At 42.0% G+C, this 17,221-nt stretch overlaps 2 protein-coding genes across 7 annotated transcripts; both read left to right on the top strand.

Moving 5' to 3' along the window:
• The first annotated feature begins 1,715 nt into the window (after positions 1–1,715).
• Positions 1,716–5,526, top strand: LOC106576751 (glutathione S-transferase kappa 1). Of its 6 annotated transcripts, XM_014154137.1 has the most exons (9): positions 1,771–1,844; positions 2,237–2,254; positions 2,663–2,755; positions 2,840–2,921; positions 3,088–3,216; positions 3,714–3,859; positions 4,156–4,272; positions 4,424–4,517; positions 5,411–5,526. In XM_014154137.1, exons 3-9 carry the CDS (start codon positions 2,684–2,686, stop codon positions 5,443–5,445), a joined length of 675 nt encoding a protein of 224 aa, XP_014009612.1. In that variant the 5' UTR covers positions 1,771–1,844; positions 2,237–2,254; positions 2,663–2,683; the 3' UTR covers positions 5,446–5,526. The 6 variants fall into 6 exon arrangements, with proteins under 6 accessions (XP_014009638.1, XP_014009655.1, XP_014009599.1 ...); XM_014154124.2 differs by lacking the exon at positions 2,237–2,254 and having other exon boundaries at positions 1,753–1,844; XM_014154129.2 differs by lacking the exons at positions 1,771–1,844; positions 2,237–2,254 and adding an exon at positions 2,025–2,046.
• Positions 5,527–5,808: 282 nt separating this feature from the next.
• Positions 5,809–15,747, top strand: LOC106576787 (tyrosine-protein kinase STYK1). The gene is made up of 10 exons (XM_014154192.2): positions 5,809–6,383; positions 9,588–9,643; positions 9,805–9,990; positions 10,283–10,654; positions 11,180–11,361; positions 11,476–11,556; positions 12,669–12,877; positions 12,969–13,009; positions 13,183–13,279; positions 14,439–15,747. Exons 1-10 carry the CDS (start codon positions 6,283–6,285, stop codon positions 14,629–14,631), a joined length of 1,518 nt encoding a protein of 505 aa, XP_014009667.2. The 5' UTR covers positions 5,809–6,282; the 3' UTR covers positions 14,632–15,747.
• Positions 15,748–17,221: the final 1,474 nt, after the last annotated feature.

Here is a 17,221-nt window from a genome sequence, read left to right as displayed (position 1 = left end):
TACTAGATGAAGATCAATATTCAGGGGTTTATGACTACTAGATGATCAATATTCAGGTGGTTTATGACTACTAGATGAAGATCAATATTCAGGTGGTTTATGACTACTAGATTATCAATATTCAGGGGTTTATGGCTACTAGATGAAGATCAATATTCAGGTGGTTTATGACTACTAGTTGAAGATCAATATTCAGGTGGTTTATGACTACTAGTTGAAGATCAATATTCAGGTGGTTTATGACTACTAGTTGAAGATCAATATTCAGGTGGTTTATGACTACTAGATGATCAATATTCAGGTGGTTTATGACTACTAGATGATCAATATTCAGGGGGTTTATGACTACTAGATGATCAATATTCAGGTGGTTTATGACTACTAGATGAAGATCAATATTCAGGTGGTTTATGACTACTAGATGAAGATCAATATTCAGGTGGTTTATGACTACTAGATGATCAATACTCAGGTGGTTTATGACTACTAGATGAAGATCAATATTCAGGTGGTTTATGACTACTAGGTGAAAATCAATATTCAGGTGGTTTATGACTACTAGATGAAGATCAATATTCAGGTGGTTTATGACTACTAGGTGATCAATACTCAGGTGGTTTATGACTACTAGATGAAGATCAATATTCAGGTGCTTTATGACTACTAGATGATCAATACTCAGGTGGTTTATGACTACTAGATGAAGATCAATATTCAGGTGGTTTATGACTACTAGATGAAGATCAATATTCAGGTGGTTTATGACTACTAGATGATCAATATTCAGGTGGTTTATGACTACTAGATGATCAATATTCAGGTGGTTTATGACTACTAGATGATCAACATTCAGGTGGTTTATGACTACTAGATGAAGATCAATATTCAGGTGGTTTATGACTACTAGATGAAGATCAATATTCAGGGGGTTTATGACTACTAGATGATCAATATTCAGGGGGTTTATGACTACTAGTTGAAGATCAATATTCAGGTGGTTTATGACTACTAGATGATCAATATTCAGGGGGTTTATGACTACTAGATGAAGATCAATATTCAGGTGGTTTATGACTACTAGATGAAGATCAATATTCAGGTGGTTTATGACTACTAGATGATCAATATTCAGGGGGTTTATGACTACTAGATGAAGATCAATATTCAGGTGGTTTATGACTACTAGATGAAGATCAATATTCAGGGGGTTTATGACTACTAGATTATCAATATTCAGGTGGTTTATGACTACTAGTTGAAGCTCAATATGTTGGAGGAAACACCGTACTCCTGGTGACCATGTCAGCGTGCATGCGCCCGTCAGCGTGCAAACCCTCCCCTAACCTGGGCGAAGCTGCGCCAATTGTCGCGGCCGTCTCCGTCGCGGCCGTCTGCGACAGAGCCTGGTTTCGAACCACGGTCTCTAGTGGCACAGCTAGCAACTGCGATAAGGGGATGGATTATCTTGACAAAGGATCAAATGCTCACTAACACAGATGTAAACAAATTTGTGCAGTTTAGAGAAATAATCATTTTTTTGTATGAAACACTTCTGGGATGTTTTATTTCAGCTCATGAAACATGGGACCAGCACTTTACATGCAGCGTTTATATTTTTTCGTGGATGGCTGTAAACTATTATTAGGTCAGTGTTTTTTTGAAGAATGTCTAGTAGTATAGGTATGGTAGGTCGTGACCGGCCTCACACTCCATTACAGTAGGTGGCGATGTATGCACCTATCAATACAATTTTAAGAAGAAGAATATAGAAAGTAAGCAAACACGGTTTTGACTAGATGGAATACAGTTTGTCACAATTGACTAGAATTTACTTTTCGTAGCAGGTAAGAAGGTCTTACGCGACAGGTTGGGAGAATTAGGTTAAGGTTAGGAAAAGGATTAGGATTAGCTATGGAAAAAACACTACTTTAAATGTAATTTAACACAGTGTATCGCATCTAGCCATGACCCAGAAGCACTGGGCGCTAGACTGCAGGTAATTCTATCCGGGTTATTTAAAGTGGCTCCAGTTTAGTGTCTTTATTTGTAGGTTCCATGTACGCTTGAATTAATCAACGAAATAACAAAGTTAACAACTGGTTTGACTTTTGCACGGGTCATTTGAATGGACTGTTGGTGCACATGTGCACATTTCTAAACTTGAAAACAATCAGAGTGCAAAGTGCATTTGATTGATTTCAATGGTTGAACTTTGACACAGTTTTTTCTTTAACAGACGGACATCTAGCCAAAGGTAACGTGCACATAATTAACAATGACATAAGATAGAACGTTTTAATTTACCCCACAAAATAACGTTATAACGAAGTGTTTGTGGCTACAGGAACGTTTTTACTTGCAGTGCAATGACAATGTTACGCGGATGTTACAACTAGATAAATTGTTTTGGCTACAGGAATGTTTTTACTTGCAGTGCAATGACAATGTTACACGGATGTTACAACTAGCTAACTGTATCCACACATTAATGATGTCCTGAATTATTATTTTTTAAATTGTGAGGGGGGGGGTTTGTCCTGGTGTTCTATTATTAAAAAATATTCATTGTATTCACAGGAATGTCCCTGTATTGATGTGTAATATTGTTATTATTGTTTCAATAATAAATAATTATCATAATAATAATCTTCTTTTTTATAAGTAAAAAAAAAAAATCCTTAAGATGGCAAGTTCCAGGAAAGTGATTGAACTGTTTTATGACGTGGTCTCTCCCTACTCATGGCTTGGCTTTGAGGTTAGTGTCTTTAGAGTGTACATTTTACATTTCAGAGTTCTATGCATTGACTAATCATTGTGCATGCATGTATCCGATCTTTAGGTCATGTGCCGTTACAGAAATGTGTGGAACATTGACCTTAAACTACGTCCTGCGTTCTTGGGTGGCATCATGCAAGGGTCAGGTAAGTAGCTAAGATCAACATTACACAAACCAGGCTTCACAATAGGCTATGGATGGAATGTTATGTTTACATTGCACATGTTGTCAGTCAGCCATTAAAAAGTCATTATGATGAGTCATCTGTATTGTGATGTAAAGTCTGATTGTACTTTTATCCTGTATTCCAGGTAATAAGCCCCCAGGTCTGGTCCCAAACAAGTTCCTGTATATGACCACAGACCTGCACCGTCTAGCCCAGTACTTCCAGGTCCCCATCAGTCCCCCTGCTGACCCCTTTGAGGCCATGTTTGAAAAAGGTGCACCCCCCCTGCATCTCCTTTATGTAAATATGCCAGTAGCCTATTTTGCCAAGCTTATAACAACGCTATTGGATATATGTTCAGATAGGGTGGGAACAGCACTAATATGCCAGTACTGTTTCTTATATAGACCATATCTTAACATATCTTAAAGATCAATGAAGGTTTCCTAATATAGATCAAACAGCATCTTTAACAGGTCTTGGCCTTAGTACAGTAGGGCAAGATTTGGTAGCTGGTGCTGACAGGAAGTCTCTCCCTGTAACATTCCATTGAGTACTGCTGTCTGTTGGGGACACTCAAGGAGAAAAACATCTGTGCTTTCAACATGTCTGTTCTATATTATCAATGAGCTTTATCCCTATGAACCTAATACACTGCTCTGTATGGTCTCTCTTGGCCTTTTTGTGCCTCGCCTTCAAGCAAAATAAACTCCTTGCTGACCTCACGGTCACCACATTTTTCTCTTGCAACCATGTATTTGTCTGCCCCAGGCTCGCTGTCTGCCATGCGCTTTGTGGCGGCGGTACAGGAGAGGGAGGTGGGAGGAGATAAGCAGGTAGAGCAGGTGTCCCGGGAGCTGTGGATGAGGATCTGGAGCCAAGACAAAGACATTACCCAGCCTGCATCACTCTCTGAGGTACCAGGATGTACTCAGTCACTGTAGCTTGAATTCAAAGCTTCTCTCCATTCATCTGTCTAGTGTTTTTCCCATGTGCCTTTCACATAATATCTGAAAAATGTGCATTTTACTAAAGTGTTAAACAAGTGTTATCTCCCAACACTAATGCAATTGCTCTCAAGATCACAATCCCTGAGTGCTGGAGGGTATAATCCTCCTAGAGCATTTTGAGATTGGGTCTGGGTAGATAGTGGCGTCATGGATTTGAACATTGCAGGTTGTTTGTTTTTAATGTGATTCATGGTTTTTTCCAGGCAGCCATGAAGGCGGGGCTCTCAGCCAGTGAGGTGGAAGAGCTGCTGAAACTGTCCACCTCTAAGGAAATCAAAGACAAGCTGAAGAGATCCACCCAGGAAGCACTGGACCATAGGGTCAGTTTCTCCCCCTCGTCTCCCTGTTCCCTCCCAACCAACCCCTAGCCCCATACTAATGACAATAGCAGCCATCAGTGTGGGAGTGGACATCAGCATCAGTGCATTCACTTCTTTCGCTATCTCACCTTGTCTTTGTACTCTCTCTCAGGCCTTTGGTTTTCCTCTGGCTGTGTGTCATGTGAATGGAAAGGCAGAGGTGTTCTTTGGCTCTGACCGGTTTGAGCTCATTGCCCACTGCATTGGTGAGCCCACACTTCCTCTGGCATCATAAGGTGTCATGTTCCTGCATAAACTCCCACTTTGGATGCATCAGAATATTCACAAATAAGCATATTATAGAATTGACTTTAACCAGTATGACTGATCAATCCACCATCATACCAGGGCATGTAATGCTTAAAAACAAATTGGATGAATACAATATTTAGCTACAGAAGTGCCATTTCTTACCGATCTCTATAGCTTCTGTCCAAAATGAATCCTGTGATATTACGTCAACACATACTGGAGGAGTTACTGGCTTGCTACAGTGGCTAGCTTAGCTAACGAACTAGCCAAGTCGGTCGCGGGGCGCGCATGACCAGAATGACACATCGACAAACCACCAAAGTCACACCCCAAATTGAGAAAGGGGCGAGGTTCGAACGTTTTTTGTGTCCAAAGTCAACCTTTAAGATGATAACAATTACTGTAGGCTATATACTTACAGCAATTTGGCATTTTACGTCATTTAGCAGACGCTCTTATCCAGAACAACTTACAGTAGTGAGTGCATACATTTTAATACTTTTTTTGTACTGGTCCCCATGGGAATCGAACCCACAATCCTGGCGCCATTTTCTATCAACTGATCTACATGGGACTGCAATCAATACTGTACATCTTATTGTAATACATCACATATCATTTTACACGTTTTATGTCATGCACCTCACAGCCTTTTGATAGATTTATCTATCAAAAGGTATGTAATCACACAACTCAAGACAGTTATCATTATTGCTTCCTGGTTGCTAGATATGGTAGATTCTATTGTTTTGAATTTTGGTTCCTATATCATTACTATCATCTCTTTGAGCCCATCAACATTCACCTCAGCATAGACCTTATCCAATCATATCCTTCTGTCTTCTAGGAGAGAAGTGGATGGGACCCCAGCCTGTGACTTGAAACATGAAACTGGGACGTGACTGGGACTTGAAACCTGTCATATATGGAATTCATTAAGATGAATAAATACTATAGATATGATTTGAAGTTGTCTATTTTCTAAATCGGACTGAAAATGATTATTTGAAATAGATAGATGACTGTCTTTTCACTAATAATTTTTACTGCCACAGAAAGAAACCTGACATTCATATTTAAGGACAAGCAAGGCTTCAGGAACATTAGTTGCCAGCTAGGGTGAGAGAAAATGCCAGATATGTGAAACAAAAGGAAGAGGACAGAAAATAGACTGGAAAGAAGTGGAAGAACCTGTTTCCCCAGGTCAAAAGAGAGATGGCAAAGGGTTAGCAAACACAACGAGAGTTTGACAGGTCAAGACAGAATAAGGAGGGAAATAAGGGCTAGCAAACACAACGAGAGTTTGACAGGTCAAGACAGAATAAGGAGGGAAATAATTTCTACAGAGGGAGAGAAATAAATCCACTAAACTGGTGTAACAACATTACGATAGACTCCCTGGATGAGGAAAAAGGGGAGAGGGGGAGGAAACGGAGTGAGAAACGGTGGGAGAGAAAGATGGATGTAGTGCAGGTGAAGAGGGCGGGGTTGAGACAACACTGAACGTGTGACTTAGACAAACACAGAGCCACACAACAGTAATCTCTGGAGAAACCACGACACTAACCCTGGACTACACACACTGACACACAACAGTAATCTCTGGAGAAACCACGACACTAACCCTGGACTACACACACTGACACACAACAGTAATCCCTGGAGAAACCACGACACTAACCCTGGACTACACACACTGACACACAACAGGGAAAATGTATGATATGTGTTGGTTTCTGTGACGGAAAGGGCAAAGGATTATATCACTGGATTATTAAGGTTTCTTTCTCAAGGTCTGAGGCACACACACAGGGAGAGAGGTGAGATGACTACACTGTGTATTTACTTTGTCTATGTGATTGTTTTATAATGATTTCTCTGAACTAGATGTTGTTTCCATTACTGTATACTGTATATACGCGATAGCTTGTTTGTGTTCCTCTGCTGAGTGTGTTTTACCGGTTTGTCTATGGGTGTGTGTCATTGTGCTTTACCTGGTATAAAAAAATGCAGCTGGACAAGTTAAGTAATCACTGCACTGACACAAACAGGTGATTAGGGAGATTTAGTTTCCTTGTGTAACTGGGAGACCCATTTTCGTAGTTGGCCTATAGTAAAACAGTAGTGATGTGTTAATGGCAAACCAGGCAGAAGCCCCAAATGCTGTGCCACGTAGGTGTACAGATGTGCATTGGTGCTGCAATGTGATGCTTCATACCAGGTTGTGCCCTTTTGTTGTGAAGCTTGGGCATATCGTTTGCATTCACAGCTACAATGAGCTGTGTATTTGAGAGTGAAACGAGGAGGGGAAGTTGAGAGAGCAGAATAGAAAGACTTGACAGGACAAAGAGAGAGAATTGGTTTCCTTAAAGTTATAGTACAATTTCTGAATAAATTGGAGGTGAGTGTGTGTGTGTGTGTGTGTGTGTGTGTGTGTGTGTGTGTGTGTGTGTGTGTGTGTGTGTGTGTGTGTGTGTGTGTGTGTGTGTGTGTGTGTGTGTGTGTGTGTGTGTATGATAATCACAAGTTGTATTAGTGTCTAAGCACGACTCAGATTGTGAGAATCTCTGAGGTTCCTGCTAGCCTTGTCTCAGTTCACTCTAAACCCAGACATCTGCTTATACTGATTAGGATATGATTGGATAAGGTCTGCGCTGAGGTGAATCTTGATGGGCTCAAAGAGATGAGAGTAATGATATGATATATCTACCATGGTCATTATACAATTCATTCTCCCACAACAACTGCACCACGGGCGACCAGTGTGGCAGCCCACGGCTTCAACCTCTCCAGCCTGTATATGTATGTAATAATAATAATAAGAATTTGGGGGGTGCTTATATTTGTCCTTTTACACAAGTGTGTAATGGAAATGTGTTTCTTCATATCCCAACTCCCCCTGAAACACCCGTGGGGAGTGGGGTCACGGCCAAGGTCACCATTGAACAGCGATCCTGGAGCAATTAGGGTTAAGTGCCTTGCTCAAGGGCACAGTGACAGATTTTTTGCCTTGTTGGCTCCAGTATTCAGGACAGTAACCGAAAGGTCGCTTATTCAAATCCTGGAGCCAACAAGGTGAAACATCTGTCTCGTTTGTCTTTTGGAGGAGGCGTTGGGTTAAAACAGAAGTCCAATTTCAGTCTTAATTCACATCACAGGATCTGATCTAGTTAGTCCACTATAAACAGAGGATCTGAAACTCACTATTGCTGGTCATCATGTGAGGATGATGTTGTTCATCATTCATGTGATTCATCCGTTGTTGTGTTTTAATGTTTAAGCAGGTTATGTGTGTAAGTGTGACCTTTCATCATGGGAAAAAAAGAAACAGAGGATGTGTTACGTGAATATTCTTCCCCTAGGCACTGAGCTGTCTGCCACTGAAACCTTGTTTTAAACCTGATTGAACCAGCGATTCGTACAGCATATCAGAAGCAACATGACTCGGTTGAAATGTGAAAGTTCAAGACAAAGGAAATGTGGGAAATCTCACCACATTTCCTCTGGGAAGGTCTAAAAAAAGGACTCAATGTCAACCATTTCATCAATTACATTGGTTATGCACTGTGATCAAGAAATGTAATGTCACATCTTGACATACAGTACATGTTTGGACACACCTACTCATTCAAGGGTTTTTCTTTATTTTGACTATTTTCTACATTGTAGAATAATAGTAAAGACAAAAAAACGTTGAAATCACACATGGAATCATGTAGTAACCAAAAAACTGTTAAACAAATCAAAATATATTTTATATTTGAGATTCTTCAAAGTAGCCACCCTTTGCCTTGATGACAGCTTTGCACACTCTTGGCATTCTCTCAACGGGCTTCATGAGGAATGGTTTTCCAACAGTCTTGAAGGAGTTGCTGAGCACTTGTTGGCTGCTTTTTCTTCACTCTGCGGTCCAACTCATCCCAAACCATTTCAATTGGGTTAGGTCGGGTGATTGTGGAGGCCAGGTTTTCGGATTTAGCACTCCATCACTCTCTTTCTTGGTCAAATAGCCCTTACGCAGCCTGGTGGTGTGTTTTGGGTCATTGTCCTGTTCAAAAACAAATGATAGTCCCACTAAGCGCAAACCAGATGGGATGGTGTATCACTGCCGAATGCTGTGGTAGCCATGCTGGTTAAGTGTGCCTTGAATTCTAAATAAATCACTGACAGTGTCACCAGCAAAGCACTATCACACCTCCTCCTCCATGCTTCATGGTGGGAACCACACATGCGGAGATCATCCGTTCACCTACTCTGCATCTCACAAAGACACGGCGGTTAGAACCAAAAATCTCAAATTTGGACTCATCAGACCACAGGACAGATTTCCACCGGTCTAATGTCCATTGCTCGTGTTTCTTAGGCCAAGCAAGTCTCTTCTTCTTATTGGTGTCCTTTAGTAGTGGTTTAGTAGCAATTCAACTATGAAGGCCTGATTCACACTGTCTCCTCTGAATAGTTGATGTTGAGATGTGTCTGTTACTTGAACTCTGAAGCATTTATTTGGGCTGCAATTTCTGAGGCTGGTAACTCTAATGAACTTATCCTCTGCAGCAGAGGTAACTCTGGGTCTTCCTTTCCTGTGGTGGTCCTCATGAGAGCCAGTTTCATCATAGCGCTAGATGGTTTTTGCGACTGCACTTGAAGAAACTTTCAAAGTTCTTGACATTTTCAGGATTGACTGACCTTCATGTCTTAAAGTAATGATGGACTGTTGTTCTTGAAGCCGGTTGAAAGAATGCCAAGGGTGTGAAAAGCTGTCATCAAGGCAAAGGGTGGCTACTTTGAAGAATCTCAAATATAAAATATATTTTGATTTGTTTAACACTTTTTTGGTTACTACATGATTCCATATGTGTTATTTCATAGTTTTGAAGTCTTCACTATTATTCTACAATGTTGAAAATAGTAAAATAAAGAAAAACCATTGAATGAGTAGGTGTCCAAACTTTTGACCTGTACTGTACAATGTTGTAACCTACAAGGCCTCATGTTTTACCCACTTTGCCTTGCTTTGTTGTTAGAATGTCTTCATTGTCAGAAGCAGACTCCCGCTGTAAACCGGAAGACACCATCTGTAGTAAGTGTTACACACACACACACACACACACACACACACACACACACACACACACACACACACACACACACACACACACACACACACACACACACACACACACACACACACACACACAGTTATCTCTCTTCGTTGTCTTAATGCTCACGTCTGTTCCTCAGATATCCGTGTGTACGAGCAAGAAGTGATCATTGTGCCCATCCTCCTATTGGCTAGCTTCCTGGTCATGCTGGTCTTCATCATCCTGCTACGGTACTATCCTGAGAAGGTGGATCGTATCCGACCACAGAACACTGTGGCCACGTCCAGATCACAGCGCTCCAGAAGACAACTGCACGGCATTGATGGTGAGTGTGTGTGTATGTGTTTATATTTGTGCTCAAGGATGTAACTTTGAAAGACTGTTTTCATAGTGAAATACTGTAGGTAATTTGAGGTAATGAGTGTGTATGTTTCTGTGTAAGTCAACAACATAGGCTCTTATTCTATTTGCACAGGCTAGTAATGAACATAATCAAACCTGTTATTATACTGTAGCTATCTACTTCTAAACTTCAGGCAATAACCTCTTCTTCTCTCTCTTCCCTCTCTGTCCTCTCCCCCTCCTCTCTCTATTCGTCCTCCCCTCCCACTCCGCAGCTCCCCTGGGTATCAACCCGCTGGAACATGAGACTATTGCTCTCGATGCCCCCTCCTACTCTACCTTCTCCCCAACTCACTCCCACCCCTCCTCCAACCATCTCTCCTTCTCCATGAGGACTCCTTCTCTCCCCCCTATCCCCCCAAACAAGACCTTCATCCCATCCTCCCTGTCCAGCCCCCTGCCCCAGGCGTTGACACCTTCCTTCACCCCTATGGTCCAGCCCAGGGAGCTGCCTCGCCAGAGGCTGCCAGAGTCCTTCAACCTAGTGGCCTCGCTGCCCACAGCCTTCTCCCTGCGCTCTGACAAGGCTGTCTCCCTCTACAGGGCCCGCATGGACAACAGGAACGCTGTGCTCCGAGTGCTCAAAGGTGAGAGGATGAAAAACAGCTACTACTGAAACAAGCTATTTAATAATGGCTTATAAGCAGTGTATTAGCATTCCAAAGTGGTGATATAGTCAGAACTACTTAGGGTTAGTATAAGGGTTAAAGTTAGGGTTGACATTAGTGTAAAGTAGAATTTGTTGTCAAAGCATGGTACTTTAATCTTTTCCAGCATGGTCAAAAAGTGAGGAAACAGCCACTGTAAAGAACCTTTCCCCTGCCATTGAATGGGGGCACAGCGTCATTAGGCAGTTTCTTCCCTAGTGACTGATGCTTGTGGATTGTTAGACAATCACCACCATAATTACAGCAATTGCTCTCTACAACCTGTTTCTCTGACCTCCCTTTCAGAAATGTAATTACCAACTGTTACAGCAAGTCTGCTTCAAGGCTTTGAGATACAGACAAAATATGTTCAGCCATAGCAGTTGTTTATCAAAGGCTTTGAAAGGCCATTTTCGCACAGCATGTTGGCAGGCAATTTCATCTTCCTCTCCTCCTATCCCTCAGACTCTGCGAGCGCCACAGAGAGGCACAACTTCCTGGGCTTTGCTTCCTTCTTGTCTCAGTTGGGGCCACACCCCTTCCTGCCGGAGCTCCTGGGTGTGGTCTCTCTGCGTGTGCCCCTAGTTACCGTTGTTGAAGAGCTAGAGAACAGAGATCTGCTCAGCTTCCTGTGGCGGTGCAGACAGGTAGGAACCACATTACCCATGAGGCATTGTCTCTACAAGCCCATTATTTATAGTCAAATTAGGAGCTGTTTGTGATTTTGGTTATAAATTGATTCTCTTTGTGTGTTATGTCAGGATGGTGTGGGCGTGGACCCTCCATGTGAGATCACAGAAAGACGTATATTTACCATGGCCAAACAGGTAGCCTCTGCTCTGGTGAGTAAACTATGGTAATATGTTGGCTTAATGTGTTTCTGCCACAGAAATCAACATGTTTAAACCATGAACATGCCCCATGTTCAAACCATCAAACCATGAACCTGCCCTGTGGTCAAACCATCAAAACATGAACATGCCCCATCCTGACCTCCTCATTGTCTACTACTAACATTATCTCTTTACCTTGTTTGCTTTTCCATAATTAGGATCTGAAAGGATCTTGAAAGATGTGTGTGCTGTGTCTCAAAAGTCCACAGTGGCTTCCTGTGCTTATGTATTTTCCACAGTGGCTTCCTGTGCTTAAGTATTTTCCACAGTGGCTTCCTGTGCTTAAGTATTTTCCACAGTGGCTTCCTGTGCCTATGTATTTTCAACAGTGGCTTCCTGTGCTTATGCATTTTCCACAGTGGCTTCCTGTGCTTATGTATTTTCCACAGTGGCTTCCCGTGCTTATGTATTTTCCACAGTGGCTTCCTGTGCTTATGTATTTTCCTTCTCTGCATTGATTTGGTCAGCTGAATTCCATGGTAGGTTTCCTCTATGTTAGTGTACTGCACCTGTCCTGTGTATTATGTACCATGGTAGGTTTCCTGTATGTTAGTGTACTGCACCTGTCCTGTGTATTATGTACCATGGTAGGTTTCCTGTATGTTAGTGTACTGCACCTGTCCTGTGTATTATGTACCATGGTAGGTTTCCTGTATGTCAGTGTACTACACCTGTCCTGTGTATTAGGTACCATGGTAGGTTTCCTGTATGTTAGTGTACTGCACCTGTCCTGTGTATTATGTACCATGGTCGGTTTCCTGTATGTTAGTGTACTGCACCTGTCCTGTGTATTATGTACCATGGTAGGTTTCCTGTATGTTAGTGTACTGCACCTGTCCTGTGTATTATGTACCATGGTAGGTTTCCTGTATGTTAGTGTACTGCACCTGTCCTGTGTATTATGTACAGAAGAGGGAAAGGAAACAAGAGGACGAAGTCACTGTGGACTTTAGAGACTAATTTAATGAAAGGCAATAATTTACTAATGTTGAGATATGACATTGTCCCACAGCTTTAACCTCTGACCTTTGACCTCACGTTATCCCCTGTCATCCAATCAGGACTTCCTCCACAACCGAGACCTTCTTCATGGCAACGTCCGTGCTCACAGTGTATTGGTCAGCCGGGAGCTGACGGCCAAGCTGTGGGGACTGGGCGGGGTCTACACCAGGAATACCCAGGGAGCTACTCAGACTGAAGTTCCCGGCTTGAAGAAATGGCAGGCCCCTGAGCTATTGGCTAGGAGGCCTGCCAATCATAGCAGTGACGTGTGAGTTACCCTACTTAGTCTTTGCTGACATTTCAATCAATTCTCAAGATATGCAAAATACACTGATACATGTTTGTCTTTCTCACACTAGCTGGTCGTTTGGCATCTTGTTGTTTGAAATGGCGACCTTGGGTGAGTTACATGAAATCTTTTCTTCTCACTTTGAGTGCCCCTTTTGGCCAATGATACACATAACAACCACTCTTATTCATTCTGACATAATCTCTTTCTCTGAGCTACAACCTCTAATTTGTGTCATTAACCTTTCCTTCTCTCCCCTCTTTCGCTCTTTCTCCCTCTCTCAGGTGATGCTCCGTTTTCAGATATCTCCGTCAACGAGCTTCTACAGTTTCACCAGAGAGGGAAAACGCTGAGAAAGCCAGCCAACTGCTCCAACTCACTGTAACTATCCATTATACATCACTATTATTACTGCGTTATTGCCAGGAGAGGGGGCTTTAGACCGAGATCAAAGAGATAGATAGAGGAATCTAGTGCCTAAAAGCCTGTTTTAGTATGGGCAGCACCATTGAGGAATTTCACCATTTTGAAGTAGTCAAATGGATGGGGCTTCCTATGGGTTAAGGAAGGGTCACATAATTCCATCCAGGTCTTCAGGAGAGATCGGCAAATAAAATATACCTGTGAGCAGGAGTGAAAGTAAGGCGGTACAGCGTCCCGGCAAAATAAATAGTTGAGGTACACCGTAAAACACGAATGAGCCTATCGCAACAATTCAAGCAAAATGACAAAACTGTAGGCTATTCCACCACTTTAAATCATTACCGAAAGTCAGAGTTATGAAAAATTTGTGAACTGACTTGAACACGGGTGGTATAGCCTACGCTCCAAAATGCAATGTTGTTCGACGAGAACACTGAAATTTGGCAAGGCAGCGATGAGTGTCCGACACCGGGACGAGCGCGGACAGCAGTGGACGCGTAATTTATTGCCTAATGTCATTACACTTAGTGGGGTGTGGTGTAACAGATTCACGTGCCTGGGTAGCCTAGTAAAGGAGCCCTTTGAAGTGATTGTTTGACAATCAGATGAAAACATCATGACTGGTTGTGTTAATGCCACAATAAAAGGTAATACATTGTAAAAGTTAATTGACAAATCTTTAGTACTAGGCCCACAGAGATCCTATTAAATGAATAGGGATTCTATATGTAATTAATGATTAAGCTCATACATACAATTATTTATGCACACGCTTATAGAAGGTCCCGTACCAGGAAGAAATTAATTTTACTTTCACCCGTGCTTGTGAGCAAACATTCCATAATTGCAGGTGGCAGTAAATCACAAACCTTGGCTTTATACCTGTTCAAACAACACACTCTAGGTGGCAGTATGCACCCTTTCAGTTTGTTTACCAACTCATAGAAGTAGTAGAAGAAGAAAATTGACTAGTTCAAAATGGAGATGCCTCAATGACGCTGCCAATGGTCTCACAGATGCCATAATGGGACAGACAGATACAATGTTCTCTGCCCTCTATCTTTATGATGGTAAATATGCCTCTATTCCCCCGTAACCATGTCCACCCTTCTCACAGGTACTCCATCATCAAGGCCTGCTGCCAATGGAAGGAGCAAGATCGCGCCACATTGGCCGAGGTCGACCGTAAGCTCCAATCAGGAGAGAAGAGTGCCAACGACAAAGTCCTCAAGGTGCCTGAGCCAATCAACATCGAGCAGTACCTGCAAGAGGCTGGATATGGGGAGTCCAACAGCTACACTGTTTTCTGAGTGGCGGCTGTGCCGGCCAACGAAATGCACTATGCTGAGGGATGACGGTGGATGTTTATATATGTATGCCTCCATTCATTACTGAAAGATATTCACTTCCTTCTGCCCTTTTTCAGTCCCCTTTTTCAGTCCCCTTCATTTGTACCATAGACTTAAGATAGGTATACTTGAACAGATACAATCGTTGAGTCAACTTCAGTTTGTAGTTGATTGTGTATACCAGTAGAGCCTGCTGAGGGGAGGACGGCTCATAATAATTGCCAGAATGGAGTGAATGGAATGCTATCAATTTCATGTGTTTGATACCATTCCATTCACTCAATTCCAGCTGTTCCACTCCATTCCAGTCATTATTATGAGACGTCCTCCCCTCAGCAGGCTCCACTGATGTACACTACCGTTCAAAAGTTTGGGGTCACTTAAACATTTCCTTGTTTTCTATGAAAACATAAATGAGATGAGTTGCAAAATGAATAGGAAATATAGTCAAGACGTTGACAAGGTTATAAATAATGATTTTTCATTGAAATAATAATTGTGTCCATCAAACTTTGCTTTCGTCAAAGAATCCTCAATTTGCAGCAATTACAGCCTTGCAGACCTTTGGCATTCTAGTTGTCAATTTGTTGAGGTAATCTGAAGAGATTTCACCCCATGCTTCCTGAAGCACCTCCCACAATTTGGTTTGGCTTGATGGGGACTTCTTACGTACCATGCGGTCAAGCTGCTCCTACAACAGCTCAATAGGGTTGATATCCGGTGACTGTGCTGGCCACTCCATTATAGACAGAATACCAGATGACTGCGTCTTCCCTAAATAGTTATAGCATAGTTTGGAGCTGTGCTTTGGGTCATTGTCCTGTTGTAGGTGGGAATTGGCTCCATTTAAGCGCCATCCACAGCGTATGACATGGCGTTGCAAAATGGAGTGATAGCCTTTCTTCTTCAAGATCCCTTTTACCCTGTACAAATCTCCCACTTTACCACCACCAAAGAACCCCCAGACCATCACATTGCCTCCACCATGCTTGACAGATGGCGTCAAGCACTCCTCCAGCATCTTTACATTTTTTCTGCGTCTCACGAATGTTCTTCTTTGTGATCCAAACACCTCAAACTTAGATTCGTCTGTCACTTTTTTCCAATCTTCCTCTGTCCAGTGTTCTTTTCCTATCTTAATCTTTTATTTTTATTGGCCAGTCTGAGATATGGCATTTTCTTTGCAACTCTGCCTAGAAGGCCAGCATCCTGGAGTCGCCTCTTCACTTTGAGACTGGTGTTTTGCGGGTACTATTTAATGAAACACGTTGAGACTGGTGTTTTGCGGGTACTATTTAATGAAGCTGCCAGTTGAGGACTTGTGAGGCGTCTGTTTCTCAAACTAGACACTCTAATGTACTTGTCCCCTTGCTCAGTTGTGCACCGGGGCCTCCCACTCCTCTTTCTATTCTGGTTAGAGCCAGTTTGCGCTGTTCTGTGAAGGGAGTAGTACACAGCGTTGTACGAGATCTTCAGTTTCTTGGCAATTTCTCACATGGAATAGCCTTAATTTCTCAGAACAAGAATAGACTGATGAGTTTCAGAAGAAAGTTCTTTGTTTCTGGCCATTTTGAGCCTGTAATCGAACCCACAAATGCTGATGCTCCAGATACTCAACTAGTCTAAAGAAGGCCAGTTTTATTGCTTCTTTAATTAGTACAACAGTTTTCAGCTGTGCTAACATAATTGCAAAAGGGTTTTCTAATAATCAATTAGCCTTTTAAAATTATAAACTTGGATTAGCTAACACCATTGAAACACAGGAGTGATGGTTGATAATGGGCCTCTGTACGCCTATGTAGATATTCCATAAAAAATCTGCCGTTTCCAGCTACAATAGTCATTTACAACATTAACAATGTCTACACTGTATTTATGATCAATTTGATGTTATTTTAATGGACAAAAAACAAGGACATTTCTATGTGACCCCAAACTTTTGAACGGTAGTGTATATATTGTATATCAGGGATGGGCAACTCCAGTCCTCAGGGGCCTGATTGGTGCCGCACTTGTGTCCTAGCCCCAGCTAACACACCTGACTCCAATAATCAACTAATCATGATTTTCAGTTTAGAATGCATTTCATTTAATCACCTGTGTTTGCTAGGGATGGGGAAAAGTGTGACACCACTCCGGCTCCCGAGGACTGGAGTTGCCCATCCCTGCTGTTTATGAAGGTTTACAGATCTTGTCTTCAAAATTATTGTGTAATAGGAGTAATAATATATGACTAATAATCATTATTTTTGTTGTGATTTGAGGGACTGAAAGAACACATGGGTGGAGACACCAGGCTTCATAAGAGATTTATAAGGTGTTTATAAGTTGTTTTGTTACACTTCATTTATCATTTTAAGTCCAAAAATATATGTAGCAACTAATTAATGATTCTAGCTTTAAATACGTCTGTCTCATAAGTAAGGCCGGAGTTTAATTCTCCTGCGGAAAAACTCGGGACCCTGGTTGCGCCTCAAGTTTGTTCTGGTCAGGTCATGTGATCATGAAACCTCCCGGAAGAGGAAGCGAAATCTGTCACTCCTTTTTTCTG

The sequence above is a fragment of the Salmo salar genome, chromosome ssa02 (assembly GCF_905237065.1).
Source record: "Salmo salar chromosome ssa02, Ssal_v3.1, whole genome shotgun sequence".
NCBI classification, from domain to species: Eukaryota; Metazoa; Chordata; class Actinopteri; order Salmoniformes; family Salmonidae; genus Salmo; species Salmo salar.
The sequence above is the reverse complement of the archived record's forward strand: the minus strand, read 5'-3'. Positions and strand labels throughout refer to the sequence as shown.